At 24.8% G+C, this 23,462-nt stretch overlaps 5 protein-coding genes across 5 annotated transcripts; 2 read left to right on the forward strand and 3 right to left on the reverse strand.

Annotated features, from left to right (window-relative positions):
- Nucleotides 1-1,598: 1,598 nt before the first annotated feature.
- Nucleotides 1,599-3,200, forward strand: OCT59_000355 (uncharacterized protein; the record flags this gene model as incomplete). Its single annotated transcript, XM_066138770.1, has 1 exon — nt 1,599-3,200. The coding sequence occupies one exon, from the start codon at nt 1,599-1,601 to the stop codon at nt 3,198-3,200; it is 1,602 nt and encodes a 533-aa protein (XP_065988235.1).
- A 4,085-nt stretch (nt 3,201-7,285) lies between these two features.
- On the reverse strand, nt 7,286-8,151 carry OCT59_000356 (uncharacterized protein; the record flags this gene model as incomplete). Its single annotated transcript, XM_066138771.1, has 8 exons — nt 7,286-7,296; nt 7,375-7,437; nt 7,505-7,567; nt 7,649-7,702; nt 7,765-7,794; nt 7,864-7,908; nt 7,980-7,991; nt 8,079-8,151. The coding sequence occupies 8 exons, from the start codon at nt 8,149-8,151 to the stop codon at nt 7,286-7,288; spliced, it is 351 nt and encodes a 116-aa protein (XP_065988236.1).
- Nucleotides 8,152-13,510: 5,359 nt separating this feature from the next.
- Nucleotides 13,511-14,212, reverse strand: OCT59_000357 (uncharacterized protein; the record flags this gene model as incomplete). Its single annotated transcript, XM_066138772.1, has 4 exons — nt 13,511-13,554; nt 13,645-13,760; nt 13,827-13,872; nt 14,020-14,212. The coding sequence occupies 4 exons, from the start codon at nt 14,210-14,212 to the stop codon at nt 13,511-13,513; spliced, it is 399 nt and encodes a 132-aa protein (XP_065988237.1).
- Nucleotides 14,213-16,522: 2,310 nt separating this feature from the next.
- On the reverse strand, nt 16,523-18,190 carry OCT59_000358 (uncharacterized protein; the record flags this gene model as incomplete). Its single annotated transcript, XM_025332620.2, has 1 exon — nt 16,523-18,190. One exon carries the CDS (start codon nt 18,188-18,190, stop codon nt 16,523-16,525), a length of 1,668 nt encoding a protein of 555 aa, XP_025169638.1.
- A 3,229-nt stretch (nt 18,191-21,419) lies between these two features.
- OCT59_000359 (uncharacterized protein) lies at nt 21,420-23,144 on the forward strand (the record flags this gene model as incomplete). Its single annotated transcript, XM_025327759.2, has 1 exon — nt 21,420-23,144. The coding sequence occupies exon 1, from the start codon at nt 21,447-21,449 to the stop codon at nt 23,142-23,144; it is 1,698 nt and encodes a 565-aa protein (XP_025169639.1). The 5' UTR covers nt 21,420-21,446.
- Between the last annotated feature and the right edge of the window lie 318 nt (nt 23,145-23,462).

Below are 23,462 nucleotides of genomic sequence, written 5' to 3' on the forward strand. Positions count from 1 at the left end.
AAATAAAATTTTTATATGCCAAATTTAATTTGGAAAACTTTTACTTAATGTACTTAAGACAGTTTCATAGACAAAATTTTAAGTTATAAGCAGTTTCTTGAAATTTTTTAAAAAATTCTTTTGTCTTAGTTACACAACTGATCTTTTGTTTTTGTTTACATTACGCCTGATCTTAAATTTTAATTGGATAAAATTGGGGGTTGTTACAAATAAGACGCGTAACAGGCTGTTACAATTAGATTTATCCAATTAATTATTATTTATTTTTAATATATTTATATTGTAAATATAATTTATATCATTCTAACATAATTATACTGTAAATATAGCTGTATTATTCTAATATAATCATATTGTAAATTTAATTTGCCATATACTTTTATATTTTAAATTAATATATAATTACTATTATCCTTATTGACTAATTATTAACTCTAGTAAATAAACGAAACTATATACCATCTATTAGTTAATTAAATATATATATACATTGAAAGAAAATTCTGATTTATATTTAGAAAAATTTAAGTATTATACGATACTAAGTTCATTGGTTCAGGTGAAAAGCAACAGGTTACTATATTTAATTTATATCAAATATTACAAGACATATCTGCCGACGGAAGAAACGTAATATTTATTATTTCACAACCTCTAATTTCAATTGCGTTACATGAACATCTTGTGCGGACTAGATAAAAAAATGTAATACCATTCATAAATACAAATAAACAATGCAAAGTTTAAAGAGATTTATCGTTCTGGTACAGACAAGCCTTTCATGTTATTAAATATAATAATTAACTATATTTATTTTTAAAAGTTTTGGCATGCAAAGTTGTAAACACTACTAGTAATTATAAGATTTTGTGTGATTTGATTCTAATATTATAATTTAAAAAATTTTGGGTAATTATATATTTTTTTCAAGTTAGGCAAATTTTATATTCAAAATCTGAGAGTATGTGACCTTTTTAATACCATATCAATAATAAATTTTATTTTAATATTATCCCTATAAAAAATTTTTCAGAAAAATGATCATTTATCGGAGTTTTTTTTTTCAGAATTTTTTATAGGGTGTTAGAACCACCACATTTAAAGCTTTATTAGAATTATAAGCTAATGAAAAAAATATCTATATATTTTTTGAGTCACATGACTAAAATTTGCATCATACCAAATAAGGATTGCACCTCTGAAATCTGTGACAGGTTATGCCGATCGCGGTGACAGATAACGGGTGACAAATAATTTTTTGGCACGAAAAAAATTCTAAGTCCCTCAGATACTTAGTGTTTTTGAACTCGTGGCTGCACGTGAACAGGTGACGCGTATACATCACTCCTTCCTATCTCCACCTGTCACAGATTTCAGAAATGCATAAGGATTCCGATGTAAACTCGCGTTTACTTAAATTAAGATTAGATAGCTGCGGTTATTTAATTATTGCATTGCGATTACACTAATTATAGACATGTCATGATCAGCTGATCCATTGTGTCTCGGGGGAATAGAAACTCCGAAACATTATATAAATTTTGTTGAAAATTTGAAAATTTTAAATCATAATATTCACCCTTTCCTTCTTTTTCAATATGGCATGTTCAAAATTTTTTTCAGGAGATTTACCTGAATTAACAAATGAAATTATACAGTATTTTCGGAATGATTTTTCTACATTACATTCATGTATTTTAGTTAATAGATTATGGTGTCGTTTGGCGATTCCATCATTGTGGGAGGACCCGTTCTCAAAGGGGTATCCTAAAAATTATCACTTTATTGATATTTACTTACACAAATTAAATGATGACGACAAAATAAAATTGAATGAATATGGAATTAATACTGAAGTGCTTCCTTCAAATATATTATTTAATTATTCTAGTTATATTAAATGTCTAAACACATACAGAGTTCGTAGTACTATTGAAACCTGGGCTATAAACGCAATGGTTTCAAACTTTGACGCAGTTTTGAAATTGTCAAGTTTTATTTTCATATCATTAATCAAAATATTTATTGAAAATGAAGCTACTTTATATACTTTTGAATTTAGACTTCTATATGACAAGGATTTAAGTAGTTATGTTTGTTTCAATTCCGCTTTTCAGTTAATCTTACAAAATCCCAATTTTATCTGTAATGTTAAAAATCTGAAAATTTATTTAAATAGTTATAGTGATTTATCACTATTTATGAAATGCTTTTATTATAATTGCAGATCAATTTCATCACTTTATGTTCATTCTTTAATAGATGATCCTGTTGAAAAAGGTTTATCCAACCTGATTAATTCACAACAAAACCTTAAAATAATTCATATTGATTGTAGTAATAATTCTTTAAAAAATTTTCAAATTTCTAATTGTTCAAATACTTTAAAATCAATTATATTTCATAAGACTTATTTAGAATATTTGGGAATTAATTTTAATGAGATTTTTGATCAATTAAATGTTTTAGATTCTATTCATATTCTTTATTGTTATTCTTTAAGCTCTACTATTATTCAGCAAATTATTAATCTAACTAAACCATTTAAATTAAGATCTTTATTTATGGATAGAAGTTCTATATTACAAATTGATTTATTAATATTATTATTACAAAAGTCTGGTAATTATTTAGAAAATATTGGATTTAGATCATCAATAAATAACAATTATAAACTACAAGCATTTAAATTAGTTAAGATTCATTGTAATAAAATCAAATTTATAGATTTACAAGGATTTGATGATAAAAATATTTTTTCAGCATTAAATTTAATTGAAAATATTCAACAAAATCTTAATTATCTTTCAATTTGTTTGTCAAAATTTGGTTTATATCAATCAGATAATCTTAGTTCACTTATATTACAAAATTTAGGACAAATTCTTCCTAATAGATTAGAATATTTAAGTTTGGATCTTAAAATCAATATAAATGATTTGAAAGTATTTTTCAATAATTCTCAAAATGTTTTTATTAGGAGGTTTTTAATCAGAGAAAAGACGCATCAAGATAGTGAAATCATTTTATCTTGTATTAAGCAATATGTTATGAAAGAAAAAAGGGTCGCATATTTAGCTACAGATAGTATTCCTATTGGTTCTAATGATGTAGAAGAGTTTAAAGTTCATGGTATTCAAGTTATGAGATATGATCAATTACATATTCAAGTTTATGATTTTATAAACGAATTGAGTTAGTTATATAATTCTTGAGATTTGTTAAATAATTTTATTTTACAAAATTATAATGGAAAGTTGATAATATAATGAGTAAATGGAAGTGTATGGTTCTTGTAACATAAAGTTTTAGATACATTGCAAAATTCATATGACATTATTTTTTTTTATCCAGTATAGTGATAATTTATAAAATTTTTTTTTTTTTTAATAAAGTCCAACTGGCTGAGATATGAGCCAATTTCAGTTATTATTTATATCATTTAATTTTATGAAAGAAAGATAATTTTCCAAGATAATAAGAGCGATAGTGTTTATGTAAAACGAAAAAATACGATTTTTTCATATTATTTATTATTTTTATTCTAGTCAAAATTAATGATAACTAAATTTTATATTAAATATATCTAGTAAAAATAAAATTTTGTAAAAGTGGGTATCTAAACGGATTTATTATTATATTATATCAATTCGTGATCCACGAGTCCGTGATCTACGAGTCAATTGCAAATGATCTACAGAAAATGGGAATCTGGCGTGTCAAATAATGAGAGAAATTTATTAATTTATTTTAAAGAACAAACTATTTGAGACTTTGGGGCTTTATTTAAGGAATGAAAATCGGGTATCAGGAAAATATTACTAGTGATCGACTCACGGATCACGAATTAATATTATTTAAGTATTGTACATAAATAATACTATTAATAAATATATTTTATAAAAATATTATTTTTACTTCTAAAGAAATATAAAGAGTATTTTTTATTTTATGAAAAAATAAAGAAATATGAAGATTTGTATATAAACAAGTAAAATGTTTTTAAAAGTCTTATCGCGAGATTATCTTAAAAAGTTAATAATTCCAGCCAGTTTAAGTTTACAAACGTATTTTAATAAGCTAACGAACATTTTTGCACGAGGCAAAAATTCAAATTAATTAGAAAAATATGTCCTTTTCGAAATTTTTACTTAATTTTTTTTTCAATCAATTTTTACCCTCGCTTTCTTTTTAAAAAGTTACCATGCAATCTATATGACTTGACTTTGATTAACCGGAATCTTATTAAAATCTGGTTATAAGAAATCCATGAATATGTTTTATATATATAAGTTATTTTTAGTTTAAGGTTATATTTATAGTTTATTTTATATATGTATATAGTTTATTTTTTTTATTTTTCTAGTTTATATAGTTTTATTTATTTATTGGGCATATAGAAGGAAATCGGAGGCTTAGATGTGATGGCTAAGATAGGAGTGGCTTAACTGGACGGCTAAATCGTCTGATCAGCGATAAATCACATTGCCACCTTGATCTACAACAAATAGTGAAATAGTACTTTATTTAATAATGCAGTAATATAAAATATTGACACGAGTAATAATCAATACAATGCTTGGTTAATATAATAATGTAATACTAAAAATTAATCTCAAAAATCTCCTTTTTACTTGATCAAATACGCTTCATAAAAATTGTTTGGTCTTCCTTTCTAAACTCTTCCAATATTGATTTTGGCATCCTTTGATTTTAATAAATCCTTTTCATTTTCATGGTTTCCCGTCAAAAGTATAGTTTTCCACCTTTGATAAATTTTAAATTTCCAAAAATTGATCTTCAATCCCATTTCTTATTATAATAATATTCCGAACATAGTTCCCAGATCTAATCTAAAATAAATCCGAACACAAGAATAGTTTTACATCGTTACGGATGTTACATTCCACAATTATAACACTTTAAAATTTTCTACACTTTTAAAAACTAAATATGATACTGCGTCCTACAATTAATAAATTCACTAGGTAATTCCTGGCATTACACCGGAGGGCAAAATTGGCCGGATGGTGAATTTGTTCGATAGACGCGTACGAATTTGTACAGAATTTTGAACGATATATAAGGACCGATTTGCGAAGGATTTGGGAAGATATAACAGGGCGGACATGCATTATATCACAATGTCGATCACTTGCCGATCATGATATAAGTGATATCACGTTAAATTTGAAGCTTTATTCCAAGCAATAAATGTTCTGACAATTTATGTTAAATTATTTTATTTAATAGTTTCAGTTATCAATAAATTAATATAAAAGTATTGTGGCAAAATAAGGTGTGTTTCCAAAGTTAGATTTTACGTCAAATTTTCAATAATTAATATATATGCTATATATATGCCGATCATCTGCTAACGTGACTTTGAAGCTTCGGGCGAAGCCACAGATCTTCGGGCGAAACTTGAAACTTTTACAGTATATTATTTAGGTATTCAAGAATCAATGGCTAAAATAAACCTGGATAATTTTTGATAACCCAAAAGTTATCATTAAATAAATGTTTACAATTATTGTAAAATTAATATATGTCTGATATTTGACAAAATCTTTATGAATTATTTTAAGAACTAATTTATTAACAATAAATAAAATAAAGTAAATAAAATCGAAATTTTTTACATTATTATGTAGAATTTGTGAAAAAACTAATTCAACGGTATTTTTTTATGTGATAATATTGGACAAGTGATCGGCAAAATGATCGGCAATATCGTGATAATATGGGGATGTCCGCAACAGGGCGGACATGCATTATATCACAATGTCGATCACTTGCCGATCATGATATAAGTGATATCACGTTAAATTTGAAGCTTTATTCCAAGCAATAAATGTTCTGACAATTTATGTTAAATTATTTTATTTAATAGTTTCATTTATCAATAAATTAATATAAAAGTATTGTGGCAAAATAAGGTGTGTTTCCAAAGTTAGATTTTACGTCAAATTTTCAATAATTAATATATATGCTATATATATGCCGATCATCTGCTAACGTGACTTTAAAGCTTCGGGCGAAGCCACAGATCTTCGGGCGAAACTTGAAACTTTTACAGTATATTATTTAGGTATTCAAGAATCAATGGCTAAAATAAACCTGGATAATTTTTGATAACCCAAAAGTTATCATTAAATAAATGTTTACAATTATTGTAAAATTAATATATGTCTGATATTTGACAAAATCTTTATGAATTATTTTAAGAACTAATTTATTAACAATAAATAAAATAAAGTAAATAAAATCGAAATTTTTTACATTATTATGTAGAATTTGTGAAAAAACTAATTCAACGGTATTTTTTTATGTGATAATATTGGACAAGTGATCGGCAAAATGATCGGCAATATCGTGATAATATGGGGATGTCCGCCCTGTTGGAAGATATGCGGTTTTTTATTTGATATAGAAATAAATATACGAATATTATAAAGCGCCGACCCTGTGAAATTCAGCTTTACCTTTAATTAATAGTAATTTCTTAATAAAAGTGTTTTGTGAATTTTTAAAAATATTTCCAGATCATTTATCCAAAAAGCAAGCGCTAAACATAAATATTCTAATTTTTGAAGTCCTAAGTTTTGTAACACATTTGGACTTTGAATTAGTATCATCACGTGAAATAGTAAATCTTCATTAATTAATATTACGTTCAATGTTCCAAGAAATATCAACAAGACTTTGTTGACGTCCTATTTTATTACATCATCGCTTGATATTTGACCTTTATTTTAAAGATTGGATATATGCCGGGTCTTCGAAAATTGGATTTTTGGTCGAGGTTCAGGAATATACGCCATGAAAGCCGTAATAGCAGGACGAGGATTTAGTTTTTGAGGGTTTGGAAACGGGTTACCAGATGAATATTAATTAAAAGATGAAAACTGGACGCAATCTAATCAAATGTTGGTAAAATGGGTTAACGCTTTTGATGAATAATAATCATTTTAAATATTTATAACATATTTATTAAAATTTATACAATTGAAAATAATAATCAAATGAATAATTTATAAATAATTTTTTATTGCAAACACTAATATGTTGTTACACAATTACTCTGTTGTCACATAATATTTTATAATAAATTTATAATTACTATCTTTATTTAATAATTGAAAAGTCCTATAAAAAATAGAGAATTGAATTATTTTAAATTACAAACTAAGAATCTTTTTACTACTCTAATCTTAGTGTTTAAATAATTCCAAAATAAAATAATAAATAGTAAAAAAATGAATTTATTTTCAAGTAAATTAATTTAAAATCCATCTAAAGAGAATAAATATATTAGTAAATAAATATAATATATTATTTTAATATCATTAAAATATTAAATTATAAACAAACCATCGGGAGTTTCTTGTTTATCTTTTTCTTCTGAATGAATATTTGGATTATTTTGTACTTCATCTATATAAATAAGATAAATTAGAATAATAATAACTGATCATTATTATAAATAATTTATTTTACTTACCATTAATACTAATATTTGATCGTTGCTGCATTATTTCTCTCGCGTAGTCATTTTGAACGTCATCTATTATTTAATAAATCAAATTTAATAAAATATTCATTCTTATATTCAACGAAAATTAGAATTAAATATTTAAGGCTTTACCGTTCTCCATTTTCAATTTTTTAAATAATCTGGACGATTCTTTACTATCATTATCTATAATCAAGATATAAATTAGTATTTATTCATTATAAAACACTAATATAAGAATAAATTACCTTTAAAATTAATTTTACTTGATTTACTAGCTATAATGAAAATCAATCATATGTTATTTTATTTATATAAAATTCAATATTATTTTAATAAATACTTACCATTACTAGAAATACTAAAATCATATGATCTAGTGGTATAAAATGCTGTTTTTTTTTAAAAAAAAAAGATTATTAATTAAAGGATTTATACTAAAACATTATTAACTTTATATTACCTTTTTGTTCTTCTATTATTATTCAATTAAAAAAAAGTATTGTTAATTATAATGTTAAAGAAAAAAAACCAAATAGTTAATGAACATTAAAAAGCATACCTTCTGTTGCATTTTTTGGTTCAGGTAGATTTTCAAAATTATGAATTTTACTTGTAAATATTTTACTACTCATGATATTGCTTGTTTTTTCGTCTACTTGTATTATTGATTGAGGTAGTTCATCAGGTTTGTTTTGGTAATATGATTTAATTTCGCTTATTTTATTAAAGAGTGTATTAGTATCAGGTCTTTTTAGTGGATTAGCATCCCAACATTGTTCCATTAGACTTTTATATTCGGAAGGAATTTCTGATATAATTTTTGGTCTTATACCATCAATGATATTAATTGCAAGGATACAATCATGTTCATAATTCATAAATGGAGGTTGTCCAAATGAAATTTCCCACATAAGCATTGCAATACTATAAATATCAGATTTATAAGTATACCCTTTTCCATTAATAACTTCGGGAGCTATGTAAGGAAGATTTCCATATATACTTGTTGATGGTTTGTCTGCAGGACCGCAAAATCCAAGATCACTAATACGCCAATGATCATTAAACTGTGAATATAATATATTTCCAGAATGCAAATCTCTGTGAATTGAATTCTCTTCATGAATCCAATAAAGTTTATCAATAATTAAAAAAGTAATTTTAATTCTTTCATTCCATGTAAGTTGATTATGATTTTGTTGTAAATATTCTCTTAAATTTACATCCAATTTATACATTACGAGTAAATAATTTCCATTTGATGGATTTTGTGTTAAACCAAAACATTGAACGATAGATTGATGTTTGTTGCCTAAAGTTAAATGTGATTTAGCCTTTAAAAAATAATAAATATTATTATTAACAATTAAATTTTAAATTTAAGTTCTTTAAATATTTTTTAAACTTACAAACCTCTTCAAACCAACTTTGACTTGCATTTTCAATATTTTTTAATTCTTTAAGTATTACAGCAAGAGTTCCAAATCTTATTAATTGTTGCTCTTTAGAATCCCATTCTTCATAAGGTCCATCAATCCGCTCTGCTGTATAAATCTCTGAGAATCCACCTTTTGTAAGATATTTAATATTTTCTAAATTATTATAAGGAATCCATTCAATTACAGTATCAGGTGAAAGTGTTTCCATTTGACAATTTTTTATTAAATTATCAATAACATTATTTCCAGAAGTCCAACTTGAAAAATTAGATTTTAAATAATTTCGAACACAATATTCACAATATAATGTAGCTAAACATTTTTGGTTACAATTTTCACAAATTCTTCTTGTCCCTGAATTATAAATAATTTTATCTCGGTCATAAGATTGATTAGTTAATCTTATTGCTTCAGTTTTTTCTTCTTCTGTAAGAGATTTGTCAGCAAGAATGAATTGTTTACTAAATTCGTATTGTTCATGAAGGCCAACGTGAATATTATAATCAATTGACGTAAATGATTCACTAATTACTGCTCGCATTAATTTTTTCCGAATATTGGACATTTTTGTAAAAAAAAGAAATATTTTTAAGTGCAAAAAAAAAATAAAGTTTCCATAGACGGTTAAACAAATAAGTTGTGCAACCACCAAAATTTTAATATTGTCTACCTGTCATGTGCTGCATGTGCTGCATTGTAAACAAAATAATGATCATCTGATCATAAAATATAGACAAAATAATCCGTCATTACCGACAACTTGGATCCTTTATTTTTTATTATACACGTTCTGTAAAAACTACAAAGGTACAAATGACGTTAAGGTTAAGCTTTTGTAGACTAGAATTATTTTCTGCAAATTTAATTTTGATGTTTTGGGAAAAAACCTATTTTCAAATAATCATAGAATTCAAAAAATGGAAACACCTTTAAATTCATAATAAAATAAAATTTCAATTGTCATATTTGTGATGATGATTTTCTATGTTATCAATAAATTTCAATGGTAATAAAAAAATATTAAATATTTAGTAATGGATTAATTTTCTTTTTTTTTTCAACAATATTTATTTTAGTTATTACTTAGGATTTTTTTTTTTTTTTTGGAAATTGATGTTTAATGAGCCAAATTTGAAGTTTCGAATGAAAAGGCGAAATCAAAAATTCAATTTTGATTATAAAGTTTTATTTCATAATATTTCGATATTATAATGTAGTAACATATTTTTCAGGCAAATTTATTGCCTTTTTCGTAACATAATGAGCTTATAAAAATTAAAAGTTAACCATGTTTTAAATAATTTCGCTACTCAATAAAACTTTCTAAAAAAAAATTCAGAGATCATCTCTTGATAATTTTTTATTGCAGGAAAAATAAAATTATTGTAGTTGGAGACTAAAGTCACTAAATATTTAAGAGTATACTATCCATTTTTTAGGTATATCTGGATGACATTATTGATGACTATATCTATTTGGTGAGCGACTCTATAAAATGATCCTTATTTAAACATCATTTTTTATTCACTTTTTAATGGAAAAAATCATTTACTAGGACTTCCTAAGAATTTAGGTCATTAGAAAATTATACTCAACATTTTGCAAATTATATAAAATTCTTGAAGAATATCCTAAGGGTTCACAAGTTTTTTTGTAAATTTTCTAAAATACTTCGAAAATATAAAATAATAGATGTTATTATTAGCAAAGAACAATCGCATTATTGAAGTGAAATTGGCTGATAATAAAAACGTGATCAATATGATAATGTAATAGACTAGTAGGTAAAATTTATTTATTCATCAATGCATTTTTAACAACTTACAATATTCTGATTATTTTTTCTTTTATTTAATTTAGTAATTGAAGTGAGATTCGATTCAATTCATCATATTCTCTTTCATTACCAGCAAATAATTAAAAGGACTTTTAGAGTTATTTAAACTGATAACAATGACGTTTGATAAATGAAACATTGTACCATGTTAAAACCAAAAACAGAAATAACACATTTTAGAGAAGTTTATTTGTCTGGCTATCACGTGGAATATTACTTAACTCTTTCAATATCTGTATATTTTCGAAAACGTATTTAAAGATTTGTTTTATTTTATTTTTTTTCTTAACATGACAAAAAGGATTTGGTGATTAATTATTTATCATACTGCATTATTTCGTAACAAATTTATGTTAACCTATTATTATTACCTTTAAATAGCAAGTAGGCCAAAAACAATCTGTCATTCCCTATTAAAAGAAAAAATTATATTAAATCATATTAGTAAGTTTAAGAGCGATACTACATACTATATATCCTAACGGTCGTAGAAATTTTTACGCCAAGTTTTACCGGATTTACGAAACAAAATTTTTTTTAAATCTGAAATTTATAAATATTTTCTTTTTTTTTTAATATGTGGGAAAAATAGAAATTGTTTATAAATTAATAAATATCAAGTAAATTAGCACATAAATTCTTGATATTTCACGTTGGAACCATTTACTCATTATTCACGAGGCGAGTGATAAACATTTAGCTAAGTTAACAAACTTCTACTCAATTCTAGTTGAAAAAATTAACTTTGGCCAAAATTGGTTAAACTCTTACCTGGAAATAAGAAATGATTTATATATTCTTCTGAGTGTTTATATCATGAGAAGAGTTACGCAATTTTTTGGTAATCATATTTGACTAATTTACTCGTGAAGATTATCTAATTTCACTTTATATCTATGTAATACCAAATTAAGTGCTTTAAGAATCACTACATCAATTATTTATAAATTTTTTTTAATAATAGTGTCCTTGTTTTATTTATAAATTTACTAATTGAGAAGAAAAAAGATTTCATTGACCAAACAAAAAAAATTTGTGATTTTCTCGTTAGCATCACGCATAGATCTTTACAAAAAAATTTATATTATCTTACGTAATTTTTTAACTTGCTATTTTACACATGCTTCTACATATTAATTTTATTACATGCTAAAAATAATAAATGAAGTAACTTATTTTTACTATTTTTAGGGAGTCCGATCTAGCCAGCCAAGATTGAGTAATTGGTCATTGTAATAAATTATTTTTTACATAGAGAAAGAAAGAAAATTAATTTTAATTTTTGATTTTATTTTTACGTGTTATAAATTCTGTTACTCAAAAATCCTTAAATCTCAGCATCATCACAATTATTTTAGTATAATTGATCTGTAAATGTAAATTTGAAAAATAGTTAGTATATTATCTACCAAAAAATCTAATACTGAAAATTTATATTGTGTTTTTTAACTAGATATAAGTAAACTCAAATGTGATTTATATATAAGCAAATAATATATGATGAGAATTCTAGTATTCAATTCCTTTGTATCATCCGTGAGTTAGTGTCCAGGTGAAATTAGGATTAGGAGACTATTAAAACTTTTTTTTGAATTTAAATAGAAACTAAATAAACAAATAAAAGTTCTCATAATAACCAAAATCTTATTTAACCCTAAATCCTAGATTCATCTTTTAATACGCTTTAATCATTCTATCAAAATAAATTTCCAATCGTTTCTTATTATCAATTAATTAAATTAATTAATAAAAGAGTGAAAAAAAAGTTTCAGTTTGGGAAAAAAAATTAAACCTAAACGGGAAAATAATGAGAAAAAACAAATTTTTTAAAGGATGAAAAAATTTAAACCAAAAATATTTGAAAAAAAAAAACGGACAAAAAAATTAATAATAAAAAAAAAAAGGCTGAAATTGGATTAGTTGATTGGAATGCACATGGATCTATGGCATGGGATTTCAAGTTACACATAGTCAAACGTTACGGTTACACATTGTATTTTTTTTAGTTATATAAAAATTGATCGTCACATCGTCATGACGTCACGTCTTTTTTTCTTTTTTTAATAATGAACTTTATTAATATTATGAAAAAAATCAGTCGACGTAAAAAAACATCTTATCAATAAAGTATCTACACTAAATACATGACTAAAACTTTGCTAGTCTAAACTAATCTAAGATTTTTGATTAGTACATTACAATAAATCCATTCCAAACCTAACCTCCATATTTAATTCTATATTATCCATAACCACAAAACAAAAATTTGTCCACGAAAATTAGTAGTGAATCCAAACAGTTCCTACGTCTGATAAGATTAATGATCAAAACAGCAGTAAAATCTGTAGTGAGTTGTACTATAATGAGAATAACTAATTTGAAAAAATGACGAAACAGTAGTGACACAAAATCATACCAATTTCGTTTTGAACTCTTAACGGTTTCCGCCTAGTATATCTAATATTGTTAATAAATGTATTTGTTTTTATTAAATTATATCTGATATTTATACTTAAAAATAATTTGGTATATCAAAATGATTACTAGGATGAACAGAATTGTCCAACTAAACTTGTATTGTCTATAAATGAATATATCTTATTTGTTACATAACAATAATTATAATTATAGGTAAATACAATTACAGAGCGCAAAGTAAGGTAGTAATATATTCTCTTTTATTTCTTTAATACAATTTATTAGGCTCAATTATATTCAACAACATTCATCATCTGAATTATCAGTTTTAGTATATTTGCCTATTTTAATTAAAAAAACATGTTGTAAAACTGTTGGTGTGAAAACTATAGATACTATATATTGCATGCGTAAATAATGAGTTTACTTACTATTTTTTTGAGTTTCATTCGGTTCATTCTTTAATTCTTCAGAATTACGCTTTCTTGAAGAATTTACGGATACAGTTAAGCTTTGAGTAGCGGAATTTGTATTTTGTATGGATGAACTAAAAAATGTATGAAATTAGTATTATTTATTTTATATTATTAGCAATTTATATAGAATTAATTACCTTTGAATATTATTTATATCAAATTCATATTCTTTTTTAATATATTCTGAAAAATTAATAAAAGAATTAATAAAAGATATCTAAGTTAAATATAAATTTAAAGAAGTAAATTCAATTATTAATATCTTATCGTCTACCTAATGGTTCAAGTTTTTTCATTAATGGCTAATTATTACTTAATAATATAACATACCTTGTTTGACATTAAATGAGATCATTGAAGAAGAATTTATAGTCGAAGCTTTTGAAATCAAAGAACTTAATGCTCTACTTGTATAAATTGCTTTTGGATGAGATTTTTCACTAAATTCGGGTCCAAGTTGCTTTAATTGTATTAATACTAATCTCTTTTTTTCAGCTTGTTTAAATACTTCGTCTCCATACATTTTGTTAAGAGATTGCTCTATTTCATAACTAGTTGGTCTTTTTAAAGGGTCAGAGTCCCAACATTTTTTCATTAAATTTGCAAAACATTCAGGGGTGTCATTTGTAATTTCAGGGCGTTTTCCATCAATAATTTCATAAATAAGTTCAACGTTGTGTTCAATATTAGCAAAAGGTTTACAACCTGTCGTAACTTCTCACATAATCATACCAAAACTATATACATCAGATTCTTTTGAAAATGCAGAACCTTTAAATATTTCTGGTGCAATATAAGGTATCACTCCATATATTTCATTATTTGATAATGTATTATTTGCAGGTTGTGATAATCCTAAGTCTCCAACTTTCTAATATTTAGAAAATAACATATTTCTACTATGAAAATCTCGATGTACAAAATTATTATTATGAATATGCCATTTTGGGTAACAAAAATATTTGAAATTACTTTTTTTTATTGCTTTTTAAATGATCATTCCACTATTCAATTTGGTATAACAAGTAGTGATCTAATCGGGATAGTAATTAAGAAGTGGTATTCTCACCGCCATAACTTTCGCCAGGGACTGTATAACATTCAAAATTCACAAATAAATCTAATTTTTAAATTTATTAAACTAAACACAAATATTATTAAATATAAATGACTAATTTAATACATTCCATAATTAAAATGATTTTCATTTCATAATTTATTTCTCAATACGATGTAAAAAAAAGTTTTAAACTCGACTACCGATCAATAAAAGAATTTAAGATATATATATTTTTTTTTAATAAGAATTCTTAAGATCATTTGAGTTAATTACACGACTTCGTAAAAGTGAGCCTTTCACGGATCCATTCACAGGAAATGTAAATAATTTGTTAAATTCCGTGATCTAAGGTTATTAATTCCGGAAATGAGGCTTTTATGGAAAAAAAATGGAATATAAAAAACTGATTGACTTTTTTTACAGGGCGACAAAAACTTAAGTATACTATTAACCCAGTAACTACTTCAGTTTTTTCTTTAGATACTTTACTTAAAATAGATTCATGGATTAAATAAAAACAAAAATAAAACCGAGATTCGTACGTAAAATAATTAATAATTCTTCTTTGATTTATAGAATATCACTAAATAATTACACTATTCTTTTACGAATTCAATAATATATTCACTTGTACAATAAGTTCAAAATAACTTTAATATCAAGACATGAGTTTAAAATGTACAAATGGCAAGGCAAATTCGGCTAAAACAAAGAAAGAATGATCTCCACATAGAAGGCGTAACAATCGGAGAAAATCCTGATATCTGGACGATAATTTTGCCGATACGTCACGTGAGATAACGTTTTAGAAATGTTGATACGTGGAACAATTAAAATTCAAACGATGCTACAAATACAAAACGGTTAAAGCTGAACTTTGTTTTACCAAATATTATGAAGATATATATAGACGAGGAATTAATATATTACTATATATGTATTAAAATAGTAACCATGTGTATTACTTCAGAATGTTTGATTCAAGATTAACGCCACGTGAAATAAAGGAAAAATTTAGTTGGCAAGCGTGTAAGAAACTAGCGAATGATGTGGAAGGAAACGGTGGTACAATTATTAAAGACAACATCGAGAAATATGGCGACTGCTTTGGAAAAATAATTAGAATTAACAAAGTTGAGTATATTCTAATTTATTTTAATAGCAAAAACGATACGATGAAAACCATATACATCAACTATGGAAGATGATTTAGGAAAAGGATTACAAGTGAAGAAACAAGACGATCTAATAGACAGACGGAAATTTTATAAAACGGAGAACTCATAAGACTACGTTGACGTCTAACACGAATAACAATAACTTTTCGGAGGACAAACAATTCCGCGACGCACCAGATAGTTTAACAGGTTCGACGGTTCAGAAGGAAGATCAGGTTGAAGAATTTAATTAATTTAACGAGGCTTTTAGTGAAAGGATTACATATATCAATGGTAAGACAATAGGATCTACAGATAAAGGTAAAGAAAAAGGTGGCTATTGCTCAAGGTGAAAGAGTAGTAAATAGAGGTATCGATAGCGCTATAATAGCTATAATAGACTGTAGTACAATATATTTAGTTTTCTATAGCATAGTTTCAAATTTTGTATTAAATAGATACTTTATTGACTCAATGTATTTACTTACGCTGACATTAGAATTGGTTACGTTTGTAATATTTTCAATATTAATAAAGGAAAAATATATATATATATATAATATAACTTTATTTATTGCAAATAATATAAAATAATCCAAGTTGTATACTATATAAGTTAATAGTAAATTTCTTGTATAAGATCATAAATGTTAATAATCAAATCTTCATAATTTAGAACTTGAATATCATATAATTCAAATTCTTTTACTTTATCTTTCAAAGAAATCAAGAATTCATTTTTTCCTCTATAATTTTCTGTAATAGCCAAATATTTAACTCGTTTCTTTTTCATAATATATTCTTTTATATATGGGAAAATATCTTGACTTTCTTCATTCTTTGTATTTCTAATTAACAATTTTTTAACAAAAACATTTTGAGAATTTTTTAAGAATATTTCTAAATCATTTGTATTAATTCTAAGATGTAAATTCAAATATTCTAATTTAAAAGGAAGAATTTGTCCTAAATTTTGTAATATAATTGAACTAGAATGATAATTATCATTATAACTAATAGCAAGGGCATCAATTAAAAGATAATTAAGATTTTGGTTAATATTTTCAATTAAATTGAATACTGAATAAATACTCTGATTATCTGGCCAAGTAGGAACCAAAAATTTAATTTTACTACAATACTTTATAATTAATTGTAGTAACTTTTGTGATTTATAGTGACCAACTCCAAGGTTTTCTAAATAATTGCCAGACTTTTGTATTAATGGTTCTAATGATTCATTCATTTCATCCAAAAATAAAGTTTTCAATTTAAATGGTTTTGTAATATTATTAATTTGTCGAATAAATTTAGAATCTAAATAATAACAATAAATAATATGAATTGATTCTAAAACATTCGAATGATTAAATACTTCACTTAAAACATCTATATTTTTAAAATCAATATAATAAAATACAATTGTACTTAATGTAATTGAACAATAAGGATTATTTAATGATAATAAAGGATGGTATAAGGAGTATTCATCACCAAAACCAAATGAAATCTTTCTAAGATTTACTTGAGATTTAATTATTTGTGAAAAATTTTTTTCGATTATTGGATAAACATGAAATGAAGGAAGTAGAAAATTAAGTGATGTAATTGAATTGCAATTAGAACAAAGAAATTCTAAAAATTTTATTGTGTTATATTTTGCATCATCAAGATCAAGTGTTAAATTTTTAATATTATAAATGAAATTACGGTTTTGTAAGATTAATCCAATAATCTCATCATAATATTCAATATCACTAAATGTAGCCATTGACATTTTAAAACTATGCAAATTAACTTCGTTTTTAATGAATATTAGAAATAATGATCTAAAAATTAGTTTTGTGAAGTTTGATGTTTGTGAAGCTGATAAATTTATATTTTGCATAGAATAATTGGAATGTTGCCCTCTTCTTGTTGAAATCCTGACAGTTGCAACCCATTTTTCAATAGAGAAACAAATTTTATATGTATCTAAACGTTGAATGAATCTAGGATAATTAAATAGTATGTTTGAAGGAAATAATTCATTATGAATTACATATTCATTTAATTTTGCTTTATCATCATCATTCAAATTTCGCAAATAAGTTTCAATAAAGTAATAATTTTTAGGAAGTTTAACTGAAAATGGATCTTCCCATAATAATGGAATTGCTAAACGACACCATAATCTATTAACCAATATACACGAATGTAATGTTTTATAATCATAATGAAAACATTGAATAATTTCGTTCGTTAACTCAGGTAAATCTCCTGAGAATAACTTTGAACATGCCATATTTCCAAACGAAAAGAGAGAAAGAGAGAAAGGGATTTTAAAATTAAAAGTTACGTCAAAATATTGATTTATTTCGAGAGAGCTATTATTAAAAAAAAAAAATTATGATGTAATGTCGGAGCGGCAATTCCGTTGGTTGCATAAGTTATTGTTATGTATTTGTACATTGCATGATCAGCTGATCAGCTGATTTAAAAAAAAAATTCCCAAAGCCATTTTGTGCGACAAATATCGGAAGTACAAACCCAAAAAATGGTGTTCGTACGTACCTATTTTATAATAATAATGTTATCAATATTATATAAAATTTTTATTTGTCTGTATTTAATAATAATTTAAAAAGAAATTGTTTTATATGGCGCGCCGATGTGGACAGATTGGTATTTTATTAATACCAACTCCTGCTATTTAAAATAATACTAGCACTTGTATTTTAAAATTACTGAATTTGCCTAAAATGGCAATTCCTTTTTATATTATTAGACAGATTTGTATTTGTTTAATACCAAATTTCTCTAATTAAATATTACCAACTCTTGTAATTTTAAAATTAGTAGATCTTTTTTCTTTAATAGACAGATTCATATTTTTTTATTGCCTCCTTTTTTCATTAGAAGATCTTTTTTCTTTAATAGACAGATTTGTATTTTTTTATTATTAGCTCTGACGATCATTTTTATTCGCTAAATCTCACCGCAGGTGATCCTTACCGCAGGTGATTTTATTCCGGCCAAATTATAATTCCAGCTGGAGTTAATTGTGTAACCTAATAAAAAGTTTTGACTTTTTTAGTAACAATGTGGTATAAAAATTGCACCAATGAGTTCGGAAGATGCCCGTTTCTAATCAAATATGCAGTTAAATTTTGTGTAGCCTCACTGAATAAATCACTTTACTTAAGAAATCTATTTCGTAATGGTCAAAAGTGGTCTATTTGACCTTAAAAGTGGTCAAACTTGACCTTATTGATGGTTAAAAGTGGTCAAATGACTCAGTTGCCTTAATTGATGGTCAAAAGTAGTCTATTTGGTGGTCAAATGTAACCATCAGCTACCTTAATTGATGGTTAAAAGTGGTCAAACGTGGCCATCAGCTGCCTTAATTGATGGTCAAAAGTGGTCAAATATGCCCTCGCCTTTAACTACCAATTATTAGTATAACCAAACAGAAATTTTCGAAAAATTTCTATGTGCTATATGACCACTTTTTAGGGTCAAATAGACCACTTTTGACCATCAATTAAGGTAGCTGATGGTCACGTTTGCCACTTTTAAGGTCAAATAGACCACTTTTGACCATTACGAAATAGATTTCTTAAGTAAAGTGATTTATTCAGTGAGGATACACAAAATTTAACTGCATATTTACTTATAAACGGGTATCTTCCGGATCTATTAGTGCAATATTTATACCACATTGTAACTAAAAAAAATCAAAAACTTTTTTATTAGGTTACACAATTGAATTTGGCTGGAATTATAATTTGACCGGTGAAATCACCTGCGGTGAGATTTAGCAGATCTGCTAATGAATAAAAATGATCGTCAGAGCTAATAATAAAAAATATAAATCTGTCTGGTAAAGAAAAAAGATCTGCTAATAAAAAAAGGGGATAATAAAAAATATAAATCTGTCTATTGAAGAAAAAAAGATCTGCCAATTTTAAAATTACACGAGTTGGTAATATTTAATTAGAGAAAGTTCGTAATAAATAAATATGAATCTGTCTAATAATGCAAAAAGAAATTGCCATTTTAGACAAAAATCTGCCACTTGCAGTAATATTAAAATACATGAGCTGGTATTATTTAAATAGTGGAAGTTGGTATTAAAAAAATACCAATCTGTCCACGTCGGCGCGCCATAGTTTTAAATGCATTTCCCATTAAACTTATGTACAGTATATAACACATGTCATTCTTTATACCATCTTTTCATATTTGCGTTGCTATAGAAAAGAGATCATAAATAATGTAATTAAATACGCAGTATTAAACACAATTAAATCAAAATTTCTTTATTATACAGGTGAACTAAATAAATTGTTAATTAATGGAGCTTATATGATTTCTGGTATAACCATACTTTGAATTTTAATATGTAAATACTGTAATATATTATAAATCATGATATTTTATTTCTTTTTATAATTTCATATAAAGTTGATTTGAGAATACATAACCAAAAGGTTAAAATCATGTTATTATAAAATATAGTCTAAACCTGTGAAAGTTAATTTTTAAGAAGTGTGAAAATTTTATAATTATAAATAGATATAAAGTTAGCAATCAACTTTTTAACCGGAGAATATTAAATTATTAATTCGAAATGACCTAAAATTCCAGCCCGCATATTCAAAAAAAATTTATATTTAAACTACTAATATGAAGAATGATAAAGTAAATTTTGTTTCTAATTCGAAAAATGATGTCACTTGCTTGATAAAGTTATTTATGTTGCTAAATTCATTTGTCCTCTATATAATGATAAGATATAAATAATAAGCAGAGTGAGTAGTAGACTAAAATTAACAAGCATACAGTACGGGAGTATTGACATAGTGTACGTTATAAGATAAAAATTTTAAAATTTTTAAAACCTTTGGAACTAAATATTTTTTACGAATTCGTATTTGGAAGCTATTATTATTTTTTTCTTTTTTGAAAATAGTTTATATATTTATTATACATGTTAAAATATCTAGATTTAATCCAGTATCGCTTTACACTTCAAGCATATTCCAAGAATTATCAATGTTTGTCGGCCAAAATTAAAAATTTCGATAAATACATTATATATAAAGAAATGTGTGAGCTATAAATTTTTTTTTTTTTTAAACACTAAACATTATGACATGACATCACTATGACATGACATCACAAAAAGATAAAAATATTTATTTTTATTTTATTAATAAACGTTTGCAGTATAAGGCAACTTAAGGTCGCAGTATGCATGTGACCCACAATTTCATAAGAGTAATTCAGGGGTTCAAAAAGGAATGTGGAGATGATTTAAAAATGTGATTTTTGTGGACGTTTTGCAATGAGATAAACTAATTTTACATTTTCGTCTCCAGAGAGTAAGATCCGGACAACAATAGTATAACTGTATGTTACACAAATCAAAGCCACATTGTTCGAGTCACGAACTCATGATGTTATGATCAGCTGATCTGTTGTGCTCAAATAAACTTTTATAAATTTACTTGTTTTGAAAATTTTAATACGTAAATACTCTTTCCCCTTTTAACAACATGGCATGTTCAAAAATATTTTCGGGAGCTTTACCTGAATTAATAAATGAAATTCTACCGTATCTTAGGAATGATTATAAAACCTTATATTCATGTATTTTAGTTAATAGATTATGGTGTCGTTTGGCAATTCCATTATTGTGGGAGGATCCATTTTCAAAGAAATTTCCTAAAAATTATCGATTTATTGAAATTTATTTGCATTATTTGAATGATAATGATAAAGCAAAATTAAACGAATATGGAATTATTACTGATTCATTTCCTACAAATACATTATTTAATTATCCTAGTTTTATTAAATGTTTAAAAATACATGAAATTTGTCTTTCTATTAAATTATGGAATGAAAATATTAGTTTTTTGACAATTGAAGAACAACATGGTAACTTTAGAAAACTTACTAAAGACTATAACCAAGATATGACATTGGCAAGGTTTATTTTCTTGTTATTAACCAAAATATTTATCGAATATGAAGCTAATTTACACACTTTTGAATTCAAAGTTTTAAATACTTATTGGAATAAAGATATTAATGATTACATCAAATCTACATTTGAAATAATCCTACAAAATCCAAATTTCATTTCTAATATTAAAAATCTTAAATTTCTTTCTGATGGATTAGCTAATAATTTGTCAGTATTTATATTTCTAAAATTTATTTATTCAAATTGTAATTCAATTTCATCACTTTATATTCATGCTTTAGAGTATAATAATGCTGATGAAGATTTATCCAAATTAATTAATTCACAACAAAATCTCCAAAAAATTTATTTTGATAACAGTGATTATTATTATCTAAAAAGTTTAAAAAATTCCAATTGTTTAAATACTTTAAGAATTATTATATTTCATAATATCTATCTATATAATTTGGAAGTTAATTTATTCAGTGAAGTATTTGAGCAATTAAATGTTTTGGAGTCTGTTCATATCCTTTATTGTTATCCTTTAGATTATACCATTATTCAACTTTTTAACCTAACTAAACCATTTAAATTGAAATCTTTACTTATGGATCAAAGATCTATATTACAAATTGAACCATTAAAATTATTATTACAAAAGTCTGGTGATTACTTAGAAAATATTGGATTTGAAACATCAATGAATAACGAATTGAAACTACAATTATTAAATTTAATTAAAATTTATTGTTTTAATATCAAGTTTATAGATTTAAATGGATTTGATAATCAAAATATTCTTCCAGTATTTTATTTAATTAAAAATATTCAACGAAATCTTAATTATATTTCTATTAATTTCGCTAAATTTAATTATCAAAATTTTGATCGTCACGTTGAACTTAGTTCATTTATATTACGAAATTTAGGACAAATTCTTCCTAATAGATTAGAATATTTAAGTTTAGCTCTTAAATTTAATATAAATGATTTGGAAGTATTTATTAATAATTCTCAAAATATTTTCATTAGAAAATTATTAATCAAAAATATATTTTATCACACATGTGAAAATCTTTTACCATGTATTAAAAACTCTATTATGAGAGAAAAAAGGGTCACATATTTAGCCATAGAAAATAATCATGTTTTTTCTAATAGTGAAAGAAATGATCTGTTTGATTTAAAAAATGTAGAAGAGTTTAAATTATATGGTATTCAAGTCACAGATTATAATAATCTATATATTAAACTTCATGATTTTATAAACGAATTGTATTAGCTATGTAGTAATTCATATCGATATGATTTGAAAATTACAAATACTTATTATTGCATGGGATTGATAATAAAATGAGTAAATGGAAGTGTTTGAAATGAAATTTAAAAAGTAAAAGATAGCATAATCAAATATGTCAGGATGACAACAATTTATTAAATATAGGCCGCGAAAGTCTTTCATAATTAGCACTTTTATTAATGAAATTATTTTTTATTCTGTAAACCTTATATATCACAATAAATTATATATTTTATGAAAATTTTATAAAAATTTATCAAGGCTGATGTTAATTATACCTTATGTTATGTGACAAATGAT

This window comes from Rhizophagus irregularis, chromosome 1, assembly GCF_026210795.1.
Source record: "Rhizophagus irregularis chromosome 1, complete sequence".
NCBI lineage: Eukaryota > Fungi > Glomeromycota > Glomeromycetes > Glomerales > Glomeraceae > Rhizophagus > Rhizophagus irregularis.